Source organism: Pomacea canaliculata, linkage group LG1, assembly GCF_003073045.1.
Source record: "Pomacea canaliculata isolate SZHN2017 linkage group LG1, ASM307304v1, whole genome shotgun sequence".
NCBI lineage: Eukaryota > Metazoa > Mollusca > Gastropoda > Architaenioglossa > Ampullariidae > Pomacea > Pomacea canaliculata.
The window spans coordinates 27,857,938-27,879,860 of record NC_037590.1 but is presented as its reverse complement, the minus strand read 5'-3'; the positions used below and the strand labels follow the sequence as shown (position 1 = coordinate 27,879,860).

The window sequence follows — 21,923 nt, the reverse complement described above, 5'->3', positions numbered from 1 at the left end:
TTGAACACTACAGGTAAATATTGTATTAAAGTTAATACTGAGCAATGTCCACAGTTGTACGGAACTTATAGGGTTCGTATGAACTTTAAGAACTTTTACTTTATGAACTTTAAGTAGTTTTGAGGTTCGGTGATAACTTTTTATTTTCTAACTTGTTCATTGGAATGGAACTAAACTTTCAAAGTTTCCAAGTCCTGTCTTTGTAACTTTGTCTAGTTCACTCACCCAGGGGCGTTCTCCCTCAAACCTTTTTCTCTATCACTTGAAATCTCTGTCTAAATAATAGTATTTTCTGCTATTTTCCCTGAAAATCCTGTACAAGGGGTAAGTCACTGGACTTCGACAGGAAAGAGTCGCCTTCTTCAAGCAATACCAGAAAAATATTCTCCTGAGCAACGGTTTACACCTTTGACTGCAACGCAACATCTTTAAGTGATGTCGATGTAGGTAACCAATAAAATAAATTCCAAGCTGTGGCACCAGGAGAACTGGAACTGGAGAAAAAACAAACAACTTAGTGCAAATCGTGATCTCCCATTAGCTCAAAGGATTTCGTTGTTGCTTTTTGGGGCAAAAAAAAGGTCGAAGACATCTCGAATGTTCTTTTGCCAAGACTCAAATCCAACAGCTTCCACGTGGCCGTTAAGTTGTTTGCATAAATCTCACCAAATAGAAATAAAGCCCTGGCTGTCCGAATGGCGTGTCAGAAGACCCACCAGAACACACTGCTTTGTTGTTTGTTTTCCGCTGGAGGTAGGTGGTTGTTGTTGATTGACCTTTTAAACTGTCCCGTCTGGCAGAAAAGTAAGAGGCTGGTTCTTGACAGAATGTCTTGAACTCTTTAATCCATCAGAGTTATTCACCTCTCCACCCATGAAAACCGTTCTATAGACAAACACGGGAAGCCACTCCATGACTCGGAGAGAGACAGACAGATATGGGAGAGGAGAAAGGTAGAAGAGAAAGTGTAAGAGAAAGAACAGCAATGTGCGCGGTAATTTTATCATCTCAACACGTTTCAATGGAGCAGCATTCTATTTACTGACCAGCTAGGAAAGAAAAATGAATCGTTCACTCCTAATCAACTGATCAGAAACTCAAACATTGTAATCAGCAAACTACACCAACAGCTAAGGTGCCGACAGTAAGAGCTCACACAGGCAGAAATCAACTGAGACAGGAAATGAAGAATTTAACTTAAAAGCTTCAACAGCAGTTCTATTCAGTTGTAAAAATATATTTCACTCTTTCTCCGAAATCCGAGGGCACGGTTCTGAGAATGTGTAAAAGGCTCATTGCAGACGGTGCGACTCGTTTATCGCATCGTGTGAAGATGGCTTTATTGACGCCTAAAGACTGCTGTGTAGTTCCGGTTATGATACATCGCCGTGTTCTCTTAACTAGTGGATGAAAAATGTGGGATGGCAGGGGGATCTGACAGCTGGTAGGGAGAGGAGCAGATTGGTTGTTGGGCTTTGGCCTGCCTGTGACTGGCGGCTACTCGCTGCCTCGTTAACCACACGGACAAACAACATCCACAATCTTCTCCGCCATTGATCCACGTCAGTCTTGTCGACCTGTAATTGGGTTCCACCAGTGTCTGGCATTCTCTCTCTCTTTCTTTCACACACATACAAAGAGATGACAGTGACAAGAAGCAAGAAAGCGAAAGGAAGAGATGATAATTCGAATTTATAGAGCAGCCCACTGGTCCAATTTAAAAGACCAATGCAAGCATAAAAAACTTAAATATGTTTACTAACAAATTACTTCAACCAACATATAAAAGGTAAGCATAGGACATTGTGCATATAAATAGAGAACTAGCCCAATCAAAAGCAGTCTTTCGAAGCTGTGTTTTATGTTTGCTTGCACGAAAATCCGATGTATGGAAAATATACTAAAATGTAGCTTCATACGCCATTTACTTACATACCTCAAAATATTTATAGTGGTAAGGGCGGCTGATGTTTTTGTCTCCAAACTTTATGACTAAATAACTACACAACTGAAGGTTCAGAAGAGCCAAACGCAAGACATTAAAATAATGGTGTGTGTGTGTGTTGTCAAGTGTCTCTACCGCTTGTAAACACTCAAAATAGAAAACTTGACAGTAATATAAAATGAGAATTGTTCAATGAAAAGGTTTCTCATGGAACCATTTCATGATTAGTATTCACTCATAAATGCACACAATGAGCAAACTATTCTACCTTCAGTAAAAGAAAGGAAAACCCAGGAACCTAATGGACTCGTGCTGTCTGTTATTAACGACTTGCACTGTCGATCAAAACCTGTCATTACACTGATGAAGAGTGACCTTCCACCTTTCCTCTTTTAAATTCTTATTCCAGTTTGCCTCTATGTCAGCAGAAACAAAAGTTTTGACCCGATTACAATTTATTTTATGACAGTGATAACAAAGACTTAAAAAAGTATGTTATATATAAAAAAATGAATGACACTGCAGTTGGTATTCATCCAGAGCCGTTGTACAAATGTCGGCGTTCAAGTATCTGCCAATGACTTCCAGTCCTTCCATTCCCACGATGCCATTGACTTCCTGCTGCGCCTGTGTGGTGCGCAGCATGACTGGCGATCACGTGAGCTAAACGTGGACTATCTCAGGTTTGTTTTTCTCAGCTTAACCTCTCTCAAATACCATTTCGAAGAAGCACTTTTCTTTCTTAGCAGAAATCGTGGCATGAGAACATTTCACACGCGATTGACTTACTGCTGACTTAAAAATAAGCTGATGGAACATGGCGAGAACAGATACAACCATGTAGGTCACACGTGGTGACGAGGTCGACATTTACAGGTATGAGAATTCCGCTTCAACATGCCCATGACAGGAGGAAAGAAAGATCGACGGGTAAATAAACTGCTGACACATCTTCAGCTCCAACTCCTCCCCTTCCAACCCCTACACCTTACAGCCCATCCATCTCGGAGAACGCAACGAGAAATCAAAGTAGCTCATGCCGATCCTCCCACCTACCCCAGCAGAAATATCCGGGTGTTCGTGACTGTGGAACGCTCAACGACGGTGTTCGATCTTCACCGAAAGTTGGCAAACTGATAGCAAAGGGTGCATGTTCACTAGAGGTAATTTCACAACTATATTGTACACGGAATTGGAAGATCCATATAATTTTGCAGACCTACCAATCCTATACAAGGAGTCATATCTTGATTATGTACCTGCTGAGCTGCTGAAGCAGGGTGGGGAAGAAACTACAAAGGCCCTCACTGTCCTGTGCCAAAGAGTCTGCGAACGTAAGGAATGGCCTAAAGAATGGCCGCAGTCACGAGTTATTGTTTCTCCCCCAAAAAGGAAAAAAGCAAACCGTGCCAGAACTACATAACCATTAGCAAAGTCATGCTGAAGCTCATACAGAACCGCATCAGTAACACCGCAGAGGAGCTGTTATCAGAACAACAGACTGTCCTCAGACCACGTACAAGCACATTGAGCAGATCTTCAACTGTCGCATCCTTATAGAAAAGCATCTTCAGCACCAGCAGAACCTTTCCAACAACTTCGGTAACTTTTAAAAGACATTTGATAGTGTCTGGCACGAGGGGCCATGGAATGTGATGCGAAAATTCAACATCGAAGAAGGCCTCGTTCAAGTTATCAAAGCACTATACAATACCTCAACGAGTATGAATAACATAACTGCTGAATAACATAATAGAATCTTACTTTCGCACTACTGGAGGCGTAAGTCAAGGATGTACTCTATCACCGCTGCTGTTTAATATATTTTTGGAGAACATCATGCTCGAAGCTCTCCACGACCATCATACTTCCATTTCCATTGATGGAGGACCGATTGACATTGATGTCAGCTGCCACGTCTGTCCATGTGATTCCCCCAACAACAGGTGCCGGTCAAGGGACTGACTGACTAGTGAATGAAATGTTGTACTTAGATACAGTGAGCATCCTCATCTTCCAGCAACGGCTTATGCCATGTTCATCACCACAATAAAATATTTACACCCACATTATTTCGGGTATACTGCCAGGAACGTCAAGAGATAATCGGTGGCTGTAAAACTCTTTTTTACTATTTATTTCTTATCTCTTTGATATATTGCGGAAATATAGCCTGGTGTGAGAGAGTGGGTTGTCTCGCAGCCATGTGTGAAGTTGTGTGTGTGTGTGCGCGTGCGTGCGTGAGTTCTAGGTGGAAAGAGAGGAGAAAACTGATGGAAACATTGGAGGGGGAGACCTACCAGGAAGAAATGAGATGATATAATAATGTTTCACGATTGTTGTCCATATATTCATCACTGATATGATGTGACTTAGCATGTATACAGAGAAATTTTTACCTCCTTCTGCGCAGAACCAATGAAAAAACTATTAAGTTGTAAAAATATAAAATTTAACGAGAATAGTTGAAACATTAAATTTTGAATGCTGACTAATCATGAATGAATGATCATAGATAAATCTTTTGTGGAAGATTCACGAAAGCTGGCATAATAAAGAGATTTTTTTTTTGCAAGCAGAAGCGACGCAGCCATCTGCATTACAACTCTCACAAGATTTCTTTTGAGACTGGATCGAAAGTGATTATCACACTTCATATGGAAAGAAGTTTTGTGAAGGCCACTTGCCATTTGATACATCCTCGTCTAAGACGAACTGTTGAAACGGGAAAAGGCTCTCGGCGTCTTTAGAAGCAAGAATGTCTGAAACGAGAATGTCTGAGGCGACAAAGAAAAAGTCTGGAAGGTGATGTAAAGAGAGAATGTTCACATTTTTCCCGAGAAAGCAATCTGCAAGTAAAGCACTTCTGATCTGACAGATGCTAATGATATGCAGCACGGTTCACACGCAAATATCACTCGTGTGAGCAGCTGCACACAGAAGATGTGAGGGGAGAGGAAGGAGGGACTGGATGGTGGAGGCTGAGGATCTACTATTAATAATGCTTACTTAAACACAGGCTTACTCCACCTCGAGGGCTGGATAAAGGTACTTTACACACATACATGATTGAGTTTGCTAGGGTCAAGTGTGTTCTAAAGTCAGTCACACACACACAGAGGAGGAAGAATCGTGGTGTCTTGAGAAAACCACAGACCGTTAGTCCTGTGAGCAAGAATCACATCGAGACAGGTGTGTCAGCCCTGTAAACATGTGTGTCGGTGCCACGACACAAGATTCTCACTGTAGTGGTGGTGGTGGTGGTGGTGGTGGTAGTGGTGGTGCGGTGAGAATGAAATCCATCCATCGATCGAGGAAAAGGTCACTACGTCACCAAAGTTTCCATCAATCGACTCTTGCATATGCAAGTCAGGCAGCAGACGACACATCAGCCTCCTGATAGACTGTCCTGTGCCAAGCAGACTTACAGAACTTAAAACATGGCACCACTCTCTCTCTCTCTCTCTTTCCTCTTTCTTGCTCTCTGCCAGAGTTGCCAGACGTTGTTCATTATTAGAAACAAATGAAAAATGCTATCAGCTGTTCTGACAGCCCTCAGTCTGTCCAGCGTCTGACGGTGATTGTGTCCGTGGTTCCTTAAAAGCTTCTAAAAATAGTTCTTGTCCTAACGGGTGTGGAAAAGATTGTGTGCGTTAACAGAGGAAAGTAAAAAAAATGTTTTCTTCTTGACACTGGTCTCTGAATACGTAAAAGAGCAAAGCAGAGAGCAATCATTTAACCATCAATCAGTATTCCAAAATAATCAACCAGAACACATCAATTTCTGACCAAGTATAAAATAAGACATGGATAATAACTGTCAAATTTAAATACTGTCTACACACTCATCGCTAATGTGTACATGTATGACCATCTTGATACACCTGCAACTTTACTTCAGAACGAAAAGAAGGATGAAGAGCAGAACAACATCGAGGGACTCACAACCAGGCTGTGACTCAAGTATGGTGAGAAAGCAAGCATGCAGCCCAAGCCATGATGGCCTAGTAATGAAGCAGACACGTAAATCGATGAAAAGGTCAGAAAACAAAAGGTCAGGAAACACGGGAAGCTGATCTGCTCCATCCAAGACAACGATTATCGTAAGTACCACATAGGTGCAGGCTTCATTCAAATCAAACTTCATTGTTTTCACAAAGCACACGTCACAGGACACATCCAGCAAAGATGGTCAATGCCAAACAAGCGGGTAGAAAGCAGACAGCAAAGGAAAAACAAAACTGAACGCAAAGCACATGATTTACAGCAAGATGCGGTGTCATATTAAGAATTTGTGTGAGATTTATTCACAAAACATGCGAGGCCTTGCAACCACAATTATCTTTTTTTTTCTTTGAGAAAATCCGTGTAATATACAGCTTGTTGTCACTTGAACACACAATCACAACATCAAAGAAGGTCGATAATCACAATATTTCTTTGATAATAGAGAAGTACATTGGAACTGGTATTACATCATCACAAAACATAAGATAACTAGACATGAGAGAGATGCGGGGTTGGGTGTGGTAGACACTGGACGAGATGTTTGCCAGAATCACAACATCAAGGGATATCATCACAACAACCGATGCATCAGATAACACCAAAGGGAGGGCATGCAAAGGTGGGGGGGGGAGCACTGATGGATGTTCACGGCAATACAGATGAGAAGGTGCAAAGGGCGGTCACCCACCGTTCTCGTGCGCGCGAGGCTGAGGAGCCAGACGTGGAGACAGGAGCATCTGGACGTCGCCCTCCGCTTCTCCTCCTCCTGAGCCGCAGCCTGCTCCTCCGACGTGGCTACCCGTTGCATGGCAACGCACGTGCCAGATATAGTAGCCGTCCTCACGCTTACGTCACGATTCCCTTGGCAACGTCCACAAGCAGCATGAACGAACGTGTCGCTAAAGGTCAGGGTCACACACCTCTCAGGTCGACCTCCGAGGGGCTAGCCATGCAGTGGAATGCATAAATACGCGAACTGGATTGCACAAGCGAATGTTTTCTTGAGTTTTGTCCACAGAGAACATGCAACGCTGCCTGGAAGGTCAAGGAAGGGTCACTGCACTGGTGTAACCCTCTGGATGAACTATTCCATGCAGTCTACTGGAGTGTCCACAGCAGGGTGGCGTGCAAATGAGGGAAGAAAAGGACATTGAGGTAAAGGTTAGTTGGATGCGTGACTAAATCTGACGAGGTTGTAAACAATTAAACCACTGACATGCATCTACTGGTTAAGGTTCAATGTTAATAACATTCTACAGGACTCTACTAGAGGTAAGGAACTAGGTAGAGACACAAGAACTACCTCGATGGGAAATAATCATTGAAAACATGACAATGAAAGATGGTTTACTGTTATTCACAGACTGATTGAGCCTGTAGAATGCTCCTAACCGCATTGCCGACATTCACCATGTCCTCCCTGTCAAAATTTAGCTCATGGTTACACAAGGGATTTGGGATTTCTTGAAGTTTGCTTCTCACTTTGCATAAGACACAAAAATGACAGTTGCAGATTGAAAACTATCATATAACATTTAAAAAAGCTAAATGGCAGTAACTAATGAATTTAAAATTAAAACAGAGTAATAAATGAGAAAAATCTGTTCAATCATTAATGAGAACTTGCACCGGTTACTTTGTGGTAATACGTGGCACTGGAAGGTTGCCAAACTGCTGCATACTGAACGAAGTAGGATTTTGCTGAATCAAGCCTTTGGTTTGTAAGAAGATTGAGTCAAAGAAGATATACTCATACTTCAGTGTGCCATGAATAATGAATTTAAAATCTTATCAATAAAGTTTATAGTCAAATACCTAGGTCAAGATAAAAAAGAAAGATGGCTGACCACTTCAAGAACTTGGCTCATTCTGAAGACCAGAGTACATTCATTATGATATGCGTGGGTCGTGATGTTGAGCTGATAGCATTAAACCCCCCGTTACCACATAATACTCAGCCAAGTCTTCAAACATACTTGTTATTGGCCACCCACCCCCATTCCCCCGTAGTGTCCATGAGAGATGGTTACATAGCATTGTATGTATGTGTGATTTAGGGATTTATGTGTTAATGTAACCCTACCTTTTTCTCCCCAATAATTTTGAAAGAAACAAAAGTTTAATCTGATCTAGCAGTCTAGTGGCAGGGTGGCAGGGTGACAAGCTTGTCATATATGTGAGCATCTAAGCCTGCTATTGTTTCATCTGTTTGCACTGTCTTCAAGGATCTAGCACGACTGAAGATATTTTAAGAAAGGATCCAAGACGTGAGTGTGGAGAAGGAAAGATCGAGAAGCCCAAGATAAGATGGCGGTGTGCAGGGGGAACGGGTGTGAGTTGTTGTCACCAAAATCCCCCTCAGGCCCCGCACGCGCCGAGTAAGGCACGTGAAATTGTACTGCTAATGGAATGACCCATGGCGCCCGTCCAGCAGGACTTGGTCTGAATACAAATGCCTGCTGCTGCTCTCCCCGCGCCATAAAAAAGCCATTTTATTCTGTGATAGACGAAGCCGAGATCCGACCATGTGCATAACTAACCCCGCCAGCGTAAGACACGTTCGCAAACATTTTTGTCTTTGATCGCCTGACCGGCCTGGACGGCCTCCCTCCTCCTCTCACAAGACTTGTTTGACCTGACTTCAGAATTGAGTGCCTCCTCCTCTCGGCGCCCTCAGACGGCAAGGCGAGGCTGCTACAGAAAAAAAGTTCTCCTGTGTTGCAAGCAAGCAAAACATCATCGTATATATGTATATTTATTTTTGAATCGGCAGAAAATGCACGCCTGTCTGGTGGGCTTTCAGTGCAATACACTGAACATAGAGGGCGTCTTATTTATTGAGTACTCCCACGATGCTGGGTTTATCTGTGAGCTCAATCAGCAGACGGTCTTCTACTTGAGGCGGGAGAATGAAGAGCTCCAGAAATTGGGGAATATCAAGAATGATTCATTGATAATGTATTTGCGTCTCTATTTCAACCATAGGTTCTCCGACTATTGCATATTATATAGGTAAGTTCAAATTATGTAAAATGATATTCAAATATGTGCTTTTAAAGGAAAAGATGTATGAGAGCCGACCTACTGTGGGATGCAGAGTAAACTGTTCATTATGCAGCTGACATTTGCAGTGGGTTACCTCATCCTCCATTCTAGTGAAGGAAATAAAAACGAAACTGAAAGGAAAGCTTTAGAATGAGAAACACAATTTCGAGCTCAGCAAAACTGTTTGTACCGGGGTCGAGTGACTGCAATGGCTGTAAATGGCGGTATCCAATGGCGCTTCTGGCTGACGCTGTGTTCCATTGCTGGAAAAAAGTTTGAAAGGAGACACTTCAGCTAGGCATGGAGTTCAGTTTAAATACACTTTCTGAGTGTCTGCTTAGCAACTTTTGTCTTGCAGGTGAGAGCACAACTTTTGTGTGGTTTGGAAACAAATACCTTGCACGTTAAGGAAGGTTTTCAACCTGACACTTTGAAAACTTAGTGGAGGTTTCTTCTTCAACAACATTGTCTACACCTTGGCTTCAACAACATTGTCTACACCTCGCATACAATGAGATTGCGTCTACACAAACCATGTTATAAAGCTTAACTAAACTGCTGTTGCCATCACACCCACAATCAGACAGCAAGCAGGAACAGCCGGGTGGCATTGCCGTCTGGGTATTTGTGGAAGCCCATGTGCTGTGGACATCTGGGTGCACGTGATGTCGCGGGAGCAATGACCAAGCATGAAGTGAATGAAAGGAGAGTGATGGCCAGGACTGGTCGATGCCATCATCCAAAGTCTCGCCATCCAGACTGAACGGCCTCACTTGGCCCGCCATCCTCACCCAGGCGCATGCGTCAAATTAGGTGGCCTTTCCTGGATATTTAGATAATAGGACAACTAACCGTAGCTGATGTTTGAAAAGTGAAGTAGGGGATGGGAATCCATTTGCTCCGTCATATGGGAATAGTTGTGGACATTTCACTGATTTAACGAAGCCTATGTTTGGGTAAAACGAGTTTGTATCTAAAGACACAGTAGCATAGTGCATTTATAATTAATATTATATACAAATTATTCATCAAATTCAAAGGTCTGTCATTCGAGATTTTCTGACATCCTGATGTCACCAACTCCGAATGCATAATTTCTTATTTGTTTATAGCAAACTACTGTGTCATCACCATCACTTTGGATCACTTGAAATACCATCTTAGTTCACTGATTAATTTTGTTTAGTAGCTCTCAGTTCAGTGAGGATTTATCTTTATTAGCTGTGGTTTTCAGGGTTGTCCATGGGACATATTTTTCTATCCCGTCCCATCCCGTCCCATGGCAATTTATGCCTGTCCCATCCCGTCCCATCCCACGGGATGTTTCCCATAGGATTCCCATGGTATTAACAATCCTATGGACAACACTGAAAACCACTTTTCGGCTTTTGTTCTATAATTCCTGCTACTTCACATACAATAGATGATTCAGAGGAAAGATTTAAATCCTTGATGAATGAAATAACAGTAAATTTATTTTGCAATATCAAGTATCGACTACCATGGAAATACAAATGTGTGCTGTCCCATCCCATCCCATCCCATGGGACGTTTCCCATGGGATTCCCATGGGATTCCCATTCCTATGGACAACACTGACTAACAGTTTTCGGCACCGTTGTGTGAAAGAAGAACAACACTTAAAAGAACGACAGGAATATAAATGAGAATTACATTGCCTGTTTACACTACTCAAACCAAAATCCCGCACCTACAGTGTTGTAACCCGATGTGCAAGACCACACAACGGTGAACTGAGGCGTTAATAACGAAACCCGGAGGTGAATATGTTCCGGTCGCAGGGAACCATTATCTACCTTAAGCTCCTTTTAACCGGGTAGATGTCGTCAGATGTTTGACCAAACTCAGCAGAGTGTATGAAGGTCGCAGGAAAGTAATGTTTTCAATGTGAATGTTCGAGACATTGAACTTTTGGTCAATACACTTGTTTGCCAATACAACATTTTCGAAGCACAAAAAAAAAAATGATATAAAATCAGAAACGTCAAATTATCACCAACAGGTATTGAAAGTCTTAATAATTCATTGATACTTCAGCAAATAAATCATGAAGTGCTTGAATGAAAGTCGATACTTCATGAGAATGATTTATGATTACCATTACTAAAAGAATTAATCATCCGTGCCAAGAGCCGGAGACCTGAGGCGGTTAATAGGTGCAATGGGAGAAGCCGGGAAAATATGTCCATGCATGCTTAAACATCTTGTTTGTTTGAGAAGTTTGCGAATCAAACTTCTCTATAAACGAAAAGATTGAAATCGATTGTGTTTCCTTGCTTCGACTGGTAAATTAGAATGTTTGACTGCCATCCAGTCACTGGGCTGGAACTAACAGTCGCCGCCAACACGCTATGGATTTTCTTTTCTTCAGAAGGAAGCCGAGTGGAGCCGCCCTGACAATAAAACCTAGCTGCGAATCCTTCAAGTCTTTTGCTGCGTTCATGGCATGCCTGTGCGGAGTGCATGCTGGGTGGCTGGCTGGCTGGCTGGCGGCCTCGACACCACAACAACGGGGATCGATGCTAGCGGAGACGCGCAGCAGCCGCAGATTGACTACGGTTCAGCGATAGCATCGCAATCAAAGGCTCGGGCCGTGACAGACACACCACTGATATTTGTTTACCCCACAACGAGAAAGTCAATGATGCGAGACACTCCAGGGACGCCATCTTGCGAGCAGCGACTGTTGTCACACGCCATCGGAAACAACGTTTATTTACAAAGTGAATGGCGTGAAGGAAGAAGGAAAGAACCACGACGGAAGGAAGGAAAAAATGCGTTGTAAAGTGTCTCTGATTTCCATTATTTTTCTTCCGGTGGAAGACAAAGGCTTCTAAGTGCCAGGCTCGCGAAGTGCCTGAGAAAACAGGATTTTGCGGAGTCTTGACTCACAAAGTCTCAATCCATTCTGTTTCTTGAAATCGCTCGTTCCAGGCTGCTACCTGCAACAACTCTTTCCTTATACGCATGAATTTCTTTGTAAATTTGTTTATTTACTTCGTTGAAAGATAGAGTGGACTACAGCGACTGCAGTGAGTTTCAACTGCCCATGTTTGTCAAAACATCCCGCCACTAAAACTAACATTTCTGTTGTCAAAGAAGACCTGGAGACAAGCTCATTTAACCAGACACTATTGTCACGAGGGCCTTCACAGCAATAATTCAGTGGGTTTTTAAAAAATGAGGTCTACAAGATACACAGTTTTTTTTTTTCTCTAGCTTGGTGAAAGGTCGTTTCTATGAATAAAAACCGACTGAAGTGAAAAATCACTTTTAGCAATTTTATTGCAACGGCAACTGAAGCTCGACGAACTTTCTAAAGGACACACCGATGGAGAAGAGTCATGGTTGATTCCTTTCAAAACTAATCGCACTTAGAAGCCCCATTTCTTTGTTCGATACACGTATTACATTTTTGCCAGCTTGAAGCACATTTCAACGAGTATTTCCGTAAATGTTGGATGATTTTTGAATTCCGGAAACATTGCAAATGGACCGCAAAAAATCTGGAATAGCACACGGGTACATTTCATGGCACCGGAAGCACTCCAGCTTCACCTCAGCATGCTTCATTTTCTCATTTTAGATTGTTTGTAGAAGCACAACTACCATGAGAATCTGTAGGCATCTGATATGGCCTCAGGTTAAGGTCCTTCAAGTACGGCAATAAGTAGCTACAGTCGAGCTTCCAGGGTCTGATCTCACCGGCTGTTCTTTTATGATGCATTAACTTACTTCAGTACAATAAAAAGCTTTATGAACGGAGTTATCATTTTTCTCAAAATCTAAAGATAGGCTAAAGAAGACCACGTAAGAGCGTTTGTGAGATCACGTGTTGAGCAGATGATCACGTAAGTAGCCTGATTTCCTGGATTCTGAGCTCGTCTGTCTGTGTGCTGTCCTCATGGGCATCCTCCTAAGCACCGTAGATAGGAGAGCTTCGCTTAGTGTCTCAATTAAAGAGTAAAGAAAGGTGAACATACAAAGTGTTTCATGCAATATGCCGGGTAAGACAGAGAGAACAGCAAACTGTAGTTGCTGGCGATATTTTCTTAATCCGAGCTTTTAAAGTGCTTAACTTTGGAGCATTGAATTTCTCTCGTCATGCCGAGCTCAAAACAAGTTTTTTTTTATTTTTGCGTTGATATTTTGAATTATCCTGCTGTTGCCTTAAATAACAGAACATGATTCAGCCAATTTCGTCTCCGCCGCAAGATGCACTATAGTGAGAACAGAAGCACCGGTATGATGCCAGGGTGCAGGGCTGGTGCTAGGATAAGAACATGAAGACGCAAGGTAAAGGCGAGGTGTCGTTAGAAACAGAACTTGGCAATAAAAAAATGTAACTTCGCAATAACACGGAGTTCAGCCACAACAGCTGCAACAAGATGCGTTATTGCTGTTATGTTCTGTCAGTTAATCAACACCTTGCAAAAACATTCACACTACAAACATCCTCCTCCACACCACACACACATCCCCTCCCTCCACCCTACACACACATCCCCTCCCACCACACAAAGACACAAGCTCAGAAGAAAAGGAAGAGAGCGGCAGCACGCACAAGGACAAAGATGCTACAACAGAAGACAGTCACAACAAACTAAACAAAAGAACAACATATTGTAAGTGTCATACACTCCTGAAGTACAAACAGACCTAATCCTGGGGTGGGCAACACATCTTTAGTGCATACAATGATTAGCAAGATGTAGACTGTTTCTCTGCTTTTTTTTTCTTTCTCTCTCTTTTCCCCTTCTCTCTCTCACAGATTTTTTTCTTTTGTGCTTGAGGAACACTTACTGCTTAGTGCCTATATGGCATCCTTTATTTTTTAAAAGGAAAATGAGAAACATACTGAAAATATTTCTGGAAATTTTAGCTTGAGGCAAATTGTGTTGAGGGCTGGATTTTATTTTTTAAATTCTTCAAAGAAAAAAGTCAATTCTTAAACATGTTTAAAAAGGTGAAGGTCATATAACCTCGGACCTGATGTAATGGACTTTGGAGACCTGGTCTCTGTGAAATAAGAGTGGAGAGTGTGAGAATGTGCATCACGCGGTCACTAGAAAGTTGGAAAAAACCCTTGATGGTTATTGAACCAGACAGTTTCTCTTTATTCCTGTGCCAGATCACTCAACTCTAATGCTGTTCCGTTGTAAGGTACCAAAAGTTTTTAAAAAGTTCCTAAGCATTAGGTGGGTATGTAGTAAGGTATTAGACTTATCCCGCGGGTAGTGAGGTATTAAAGCATCACCTATCTTGTGAGGAGTAGAGACATCACTTATCTTGCGACCATCTTTCTGTAAGGACCATAAGGTGTCCATTTCCATTCTATCCTTCCTCTCTGTCCCTAACCCACTAAGGCAGTGAATCATAATAATAATAATGTCAATTTTGTGAAACAAGCAAGGAACGTCCATTACGAGATAGACAGGGCACACACGAGTTGAGGACAGGCACGGATGCTTCTGGTCGGCTGACCCGGGTCTATAATCGGTGATTTTTGAGAATTGTGCATGCTGTGATTCACCCACCGAGGGTAGACAACTTCCGGTTGTGATACGCTTAGTTATTCAATCATGTCGGCGCTTACAATTAAAACAAAAGTGATCGTCAACATTGCTGTGTACTTAAGTCAACAGTTCAGTCCTACAAATGTCCAACATTTTTATTTCGTGGATTCGCAAAAGACGATAAATTGAAAAACATTGGCAAATAACGTTTGGTTTTATTAGTTGTTTGTGAATGTGCATGCATGCCTAGGTGTGTAGTATAGGTCAGGTATATATCACAGCTGGGTATGCTGCACACACGGGGTATCAAGGAGATGACTGTGACTCCTCCGGTCTCCGAGCCATTGTTCTGACCACTCATTTATTTGCGACCCCTGCACTGTCCGGCTATTTGACTGACCCCCACCCTACCTACCACGACTACCCACGCATCCCAATCCTCATACAATCTTGCGTTTCAATTTCAGTAAATGTCACTGAAAGGAAATCCACTTGCTCTTTGATGACATTAGTCTGTTTTCACGACACAAATAAATCCCCGTTTTCATTTCGATCGTTACACTTCGGTATCCTTACAACATTTGATATCTTGTTTTTACCATAGCTCTGCTTGGGCCCAGCCATTTGGCAGATGGAAGATGGCGCTCTGGCAACAACGCAATAAATCCATGCAAATCAACGATTCCCAGAACCCTAGACAAGGTAGAAACAGCCGCACATGACAGCAAAGACGAGTAGAAATATAGAAATTCCCAGACATATTGCACACTCATTGAGCACCAGCGATGCAGAACTGTAATACAAGGCTTTACATCGTATATATTATCTTTGGCCTCTCATGTTGTCACAACAAGACCTGAATCGCTCTTACATCTCGAAAGATTGCCATATAAAATACCAGTTCAATACCTTTGTAAACATTTTTTGTAAATACAGTCCATGACCGGCCTCATTGTGTGACTAAATGACTTCCCTGTCAATGAGAGTCGGAATGAGTGAAAGCCAGAAGCAGCTTGACAAAGACGAGAAGAGAAGAGATGGAGGAGATCGATAAGGCGATGGGAGGAAATCTCGATCGTCAGGCGCTCGGTGAAGGCCTCAATCGATAGGCTGAACGTCTGCACCGGTCCTGCCTCTGGTAACGAGGTCCGTAAGTTACTCTCGTCATTTGTCAGGCAAATAGATCGTTAATACTGCCACTGAACAACCTCGTTAGGACTGGTATGTATGTTTAGATCATCCAATATCATCCTGTAAATTGCCTGATAACAGATTGCAAGTGTCGAATTAGCCGTAACAGAAGAAATGCAATCTCTTCTCAGCATCGTCCGTCAACACAACCATCAGATCAGAAGCCCGGCGCACGACACCTTGGTCCTGAAACTTCTTTGATCTCGAGTGACCTTCTCCTCAGTAATTCTGCTTTCATGCGTCTATACTTTGAAAAAAGATCAGTTTATCGTGGACCTTTTAAGATCATCCGTTTGTAGAAATATAATCGCATGTATAAACACTGGAATGTTGTCCTAACAATGGAAGTATTTTCAAAACGTAAGGACGTCCACAGAAAGAGACAAACTTTGAAGGTGGTGTTGATGCCCAGTGCCGGGCAATGGCGCCGCACGACGTAGAAAATGGCGAGAAGGGACAGAGTTCACTGGCTTCATCTCCCTGCCAGGCTCGACACAGGAACGTCAGATTTACAGCTCTCGCGAGAGTTGACGTTTACCTCGTGATAGTTCTGGTCATCTTCTCGTCGTGTCAGACACAGTGAAACATTCCTCATTCTCGCTGTCCATACATGCATTAGGCTTGAAATCATTTTTTTTTCTTCGAAGTCGTGAACCGGAAGTGGAGTGAGACGATCTAACCACTCGCTAGCTTGGCGTCACATCTTTAACATTGATAAACTGCTGTTAGTTTAGTTCCTTGAGAGTGGTAGTCAAGGGGAAACGCTCCCAATCTGTGCATATGAAGTGTTGAAAATTTACTGACCACCAATGGCTGTCATGTCCTTTTATCTGTTCATGTAATTCTCTGTTTCTGGATCTTAACAACTGACCGCTTCTCTTTGCTTATCTCGCCTGTTGCCAATGTGTGTGTGTGAGAGAAAGGTCTTGGCCACAAAGGTCAATGAGTGCTTAGTGGCTAAAATCCAGAAACTAAACTAGAAATGTCTGGTTCTTGTGTAAAAATATTCTTGCATTTAGGATAGTTCATGCAGACTTTGGAGAGAAGTTTACAAATAATGGCTTCCGTTGTTTTGATTTGTTTGTTTTGTTTGCATAGTTCACATTTATCCTCGGCCCTCAGTCACCGACCTTTGGCTATCTTCGAGTACCGACAACCAGAGCTTGTATTCAGTGGCAGACACAGGTATCTTGGCTAGGAAGCTAGCAGGTAAGGTTACGTTCACCCGGCAGAGAGCTAACCCTCCTTGTCTGAGTTGAAATTATATTATCAGCCGGCATAGCACCACGTCCTTCATAATGATGAAAGTGCGCATGCGTTGCTCAGCTAAAATAAAACATAAGGAATGGAAAACAAAAACGGAAACAATAAACACTGAAAGATTTCCCTCGTGCAAATATTAAACAACCAAAAATGTTAATTTGTTTTGAATCGAAGGAAAAAAAAGACTAGTGAAAGAAAGCGAACAACTTGATTATTCTCGTTCTGCGTAGGAGAAAAAGCCGAGTAAAATCCTGTCAACAGAGGTTGTTTGGATTTTGATGAGGTCTGCTAGTGTCAGATTGCGAAATATGTTCTATGTTCTGAAAAATTCGTCATTCACGTTAGTTTTCTTTGATCCGATATTATTTCTGCTGTTTGTACCAGGAGAGATTTGCTTTATTAGCACATCCCCCGCCTGATAAATTGTTTGCCGAGGAAGAGGTTTGGGTAGGCCTACCTCTTTGCCATGAGCACGGAATTTCAGCCGCTGTCTGCCTGTAGTAGATATACCCTTCTGGGGTAGGGTAACGGTCTGTGTAAACATTCATAAAATAGAACCTGATAACCTTTGATTTATGAAGATGATTTTGATAGTTACGACAACGAGATAATGGAATTCGGTTCTTAGCCGCGCATGTGATCACGTGGTTCAAAATTAAGAATGAAAAAAGAGAGAGAGTATGGTGACCTCACTTACTTGAGAACTCATTCTGAGTCCTGGAGCACACAGCCTCACCAGATGAGTTAATCCATCACCCACAGAAGGGTGCACAGCCTCATTCCCGCATTACTTCATCTCACGTTCGAATCTCATCCCTAGTGGAGAAAATCCGTTACCAACAGCGAGACTTTGAATGTCTCACACACACACACGTTACTTCATGGCCACGTCCTTCACACCGGGGTCATGAATGCTGCGCCGCGAGAGTTTGTTCTAATCGATGCGCTTGCACGACGTCAATAGAAATTACGTCGCGGGAGGATGACGCAATAAACAGCTTCACAAGGGAAACAACGCAGACTCTACTCAGGGGAAGTAATTACATCTCACGTGATGCACAGGGATGCTGAGGGCTGAGCGCAGTCCTTCTTAGCTTACCCACCCTGAAGACAAAATGTCCTCAACCTTTTGCACCCCAGTCTTTGACCTGTGGCTGTACTATACCCGGCTAACTACCCAGCGTGCTTAATGCTAGTTGAAGACCAATAAACAGTTTGATGTATAAAAATAAATAATAATGCTCTAGGTTAGAAAAAATTTTTTGAAACAGCTTATGATAAAAAAATGCCAATGGTTCTAAGGTGATCCCTGAACAGCACAATGCCAGAAATATTCTTCTAACCACTAAAGCAGGAGACAGCCTTTATCTTACATCTCGGTTTGCATTCAGCCGTGGCACATGGCTCACTGTGTTAAATATAGTGGAAAGTGTGGTGCCCAATCTAGGAGAAACACAATGGCACAGAAGGTGGCGCAGACCAGTGTATTCGCTGGGTGGGCGGAGGTAGCGAAATTGGTCTTCTGTGTATATATGCTACAGTTGGCGGCATTCACATTTTCCTTTCATGTAATCAAGAGCGCAGTTAACGCCAACAAACATGTTGACATCTACACGTCAGACAACCTGAATGTTGACAACACGCCAACTAAAACTTCTAGTAAGACAGTACAGCTGTCAAAATGTTGTTAATACTGTCGCAATCGCGGGAGAGACAGTTTTTAAATGATCCGGTAAAAGTAGCATTCGCTCTTAAGTCACAAACACCGAGACAGACAGAGAGACAAATGTCTGTAAGGGACAGTCTTTCTGGAAGGGCAGAGAATTCTTTAACCTTGTTAGACACTTTGGTTGTCTTTTCACTGTCTTATTTGCCAAAATAACTCAAATCGTGAGCAAGTCATACAAACGGAATGTCTCCTGACCCAGGGGACGTGAAAGGCGGTGGTGTGCAAGAGGAAGCTCTTTATCTCTCTTGATAAATCAGCTTCTCATTTGCTGCTGGGTGAGCAGATGGAGTTATCAAGCATGCAATTTGGTGTATGTGTGTATGAGAGATATGTACAATACTTATCGTTTTCCTTTAAAGACATAAGAAATGTTACAAAAAAAGTTTCCTGCGCACATTTCGCGAACTTCCTATGAAAATCAGATTATTTGATATCAGAGTATTTACTTCCCAGCATACAAGTTGGAGCAGATGAAGAAGCGCAGTATGACAGTAATCGGCGGAAAAGTAATCCCCCTTCTTGCATAGCTCTATCAAGTAGTACTGCAATTAGCTGCAAAAGACACAGAAAGCAAATCCTTGAACAAACTGAGCATTAACTCACCATAATAATGTGTCTGCGATGCTTCAGCTACAAACTACAAGACCCGCACAATGGTCAGGGCCCGTTTCACACCAGCCAGTGTAAGCGTCTGGAACTGAAGGTTGGCGCTCAAATCCAGTGAGGCCCCCCAATGCCGCAGTTTGTGGCGGTGTCTGCAGGCAATACACAAACAGTAAACACGGAAGTGCTGCTTGATCCTCCGCCTCGCACTTCCTATATCTCTTGGCACGCCGCGCCGTCTGCACTCTGACCTTTCGTCTTCACGAGGACCGTCGGTACTTTACACAATTCTCACACAACGACAGTCTACACTAGAAACTCGCAGATTTACTTTGTACTGGATTTGATTTTTTTTTCAGAGAACCAACAGGCGACGATGAGACAGCAAGCAACAAGTTTGTGGAGACCAGCATCAGCAGCAAGCAGGTACACAGGAGCGGAGCAAACGTTCGCTGCGCGCCACACACACACACGGCAGCAGCACGGAGAGAACGGCAAAGGCTGGACTGCAACTGGCTCTATCGGAACGGGTCCTTCAAGACACCCGACCGATATCTGGCGCCGCAGACATGCTCACGGTGCGGAAAGCATTTGGACGCGGGGAGTGCTTGGGTGTGCGCGGCTGCGGGGACAGCTGGCCGTGCTTGCAAACGAACAGCCGGCTGCGGACGCGCTAAGGCGGTTCTGGCACCGAAGATGTCGCTGACGAGGCGGCTTCGCTCCGAGCGGCATTTCCGTGTCTGCAGACAGCTGATGTGCTTGTTTGTGTGTGTTTATGCGTGAATGCTTGCGGGAGGATTTGTAAATGTGCATGTGTGTTTAGGAGAGAAAGAGAGAAGTGGTGCTAGTGAATCGAGAATCAGTCAGCCGTGCACAATACTGGAGGGGCGACAAGAAGAACTGGTCGGACTCGCCGATTCCGAGTAGCGGGGTAGTATGTTGACAATAATGTGGCGGAAAGGACAAAGAGAGAGAGAGTGTGTTTGGTGACCCCAAGAGACCGGTGTCTTGGAAAGGGTTGCACGTTGCTAGCAGTGACCAGACCTGCGTGAGACGAGATCACACCCACATTCGGCTACACACCAAGTATACAAACAACTAATCACACAATCATGCACCCAAACGTTGCACGTGAATATCTATGAACGCCAGGTATTCGTGAGTAAACCTCAGGCAAGTATACTTGTAAAAATAAGAAGAAAGAAGCTGAAGGACATGATAAGAGTGATAACTGCTGATAACTGTGTGACGAAAGCTTTGACAAGTATATGAGCTTCACACCTGCTTGTATAATCTATACTGTGACACATTTATTTTTACTCAGCGATTCCTTATGTTCTGTGTTGACTTATTTGTTTGTGTTGTAAGAAACCCATTTTGAAATTTTCCTATTCACCCTACAACTAAAGCGACATTTGATTTAAAAGAGTTGTGGTGTCACATGGTAGGAAGTAGTAAATTAACCACTGATTCATCAGCCGTTGATAAGTTACCTTACTAACCAGCGTTCATTTATCCTGGGCTGCTCGCATCAGGTTACTCATCTCAAAATATTAGCGACATAATACTATATATTAGCTACATATTAGCTACAGAATAAAAAATACTAGCTCACGGTTTCAAATCCGCGTGGCGTGTCAAGGGCAGATAATTCGTGCGGCCTGTTTTTAACGTGCACTTTATACGCCATTAACCCAGCAGAAGAACACGCCATCGACATATTAAGAAATGTGATCAAAAGAGGGCCCTCAGGAGAGACAGGAGATGCAGACCTAAAGCAGCTTTTAAGAAGGGGATGAAGACAGCGAAGGAAACTGAATTGAAGAGCAATGACGGATTATAGAAAATGGGAATGGTACGAGGTGAAAGCACAAAGGTTTGCCTTCTGCTAAACAACCTCACCAAGAAAAGCCAACACAAGAATTTAGTGATCAAAAACATTAAAGACCATCCTCTTACAAAATTCGCAGCTGTATTAACCCGACACTGGACTACATATTCCAATGCCAGTCCTTCTGGAAGAAGTCGAAAGAGCTTGTACAAACTCTGAAGAGAGTGAAGTCATGTATCGTTGCTAGCGTCCCAGCGGAGCTGCTCAAGAAAACCTAAGAAAATACAACAAAGACTCTTACAGAATATGCCAAAAAATGTGGGAAGGCAAAGCATAGCTGAAAGAATGCACGCAATCATTAGTTGTATCTTGTCTAAAGAAAAGAAGCAGCAAACCTTGCCAAACTACACAATCATAGGCCTAATTATCCACCCAATCAAAAGGATGCTGAAAGTACTGGTAATCCAGAGTCGCCTCAATATTACCTCTGAGGAGCTGCTTACAGAATACAAAAAATAATTAAAGACATTCGAGACAAAGTGTCTGAAGTGGCTACTCCAAATCTGGAACAGAAGTACCAATAACTGTTATGAGCGAGGTCGTCCCTCACAGGAAACCCTTCTCGCAACAGAATGTATGAATTGATGCTTTGATGGCCGACAACCAGCCTCTGTCATGGGCAGGGTGACAGGGAGACACCCGGTAACCTTGCGTGCGGGCAAACGATGAACACCGATGTTGTCCTCTTCGGCTGGTCCAGTGTCACAAATC

The 21,923-nt window shown here is 43.0% G+C and overlaps 1 protein-coding gene across 5 annotated transcripts in view; it reads right to left on the bottom strand.

The window, feature by feature from the left end:
• LOC112567844 (calmodulin-A-like) overlaps window positions 1-19,923 on the bottom strand; it is a 71,477-nt gene extending 51,554 nt beyond the window's left edge. For 2 of the 5 annotated variants that reach the window (XM_025244693.1, XM_025244683.1), the window contains exons 1-2: window positions 19,322-19,923; window positions 6,642-7,054 (exon numbers count right to left, since the gene is read on the bottom strand). In XM_025244693.1, coding sequence (XP_025100478.1) covers window positions 6,642-6,761 — 120 coding nt within the window. In that variant the 5' untranslated portion in view covers window positions 6,762-7,054; window positions 19,322-19,923. Of the gene's footprint in view, window positions 1-6,641; window positions 7,055-17,446; window positions 17,522-17,686; window positions 17,913-19,321 lie in introns of those variants that run through there. The other 3 variants (XM_025244700.1, XM_025244714.1, XM_025244708.1) reach the window with 3 other exon arrangements.
• Between the last annotated feature and the right edge of the window lie 2,000 nt (window positions 19,924-21,923).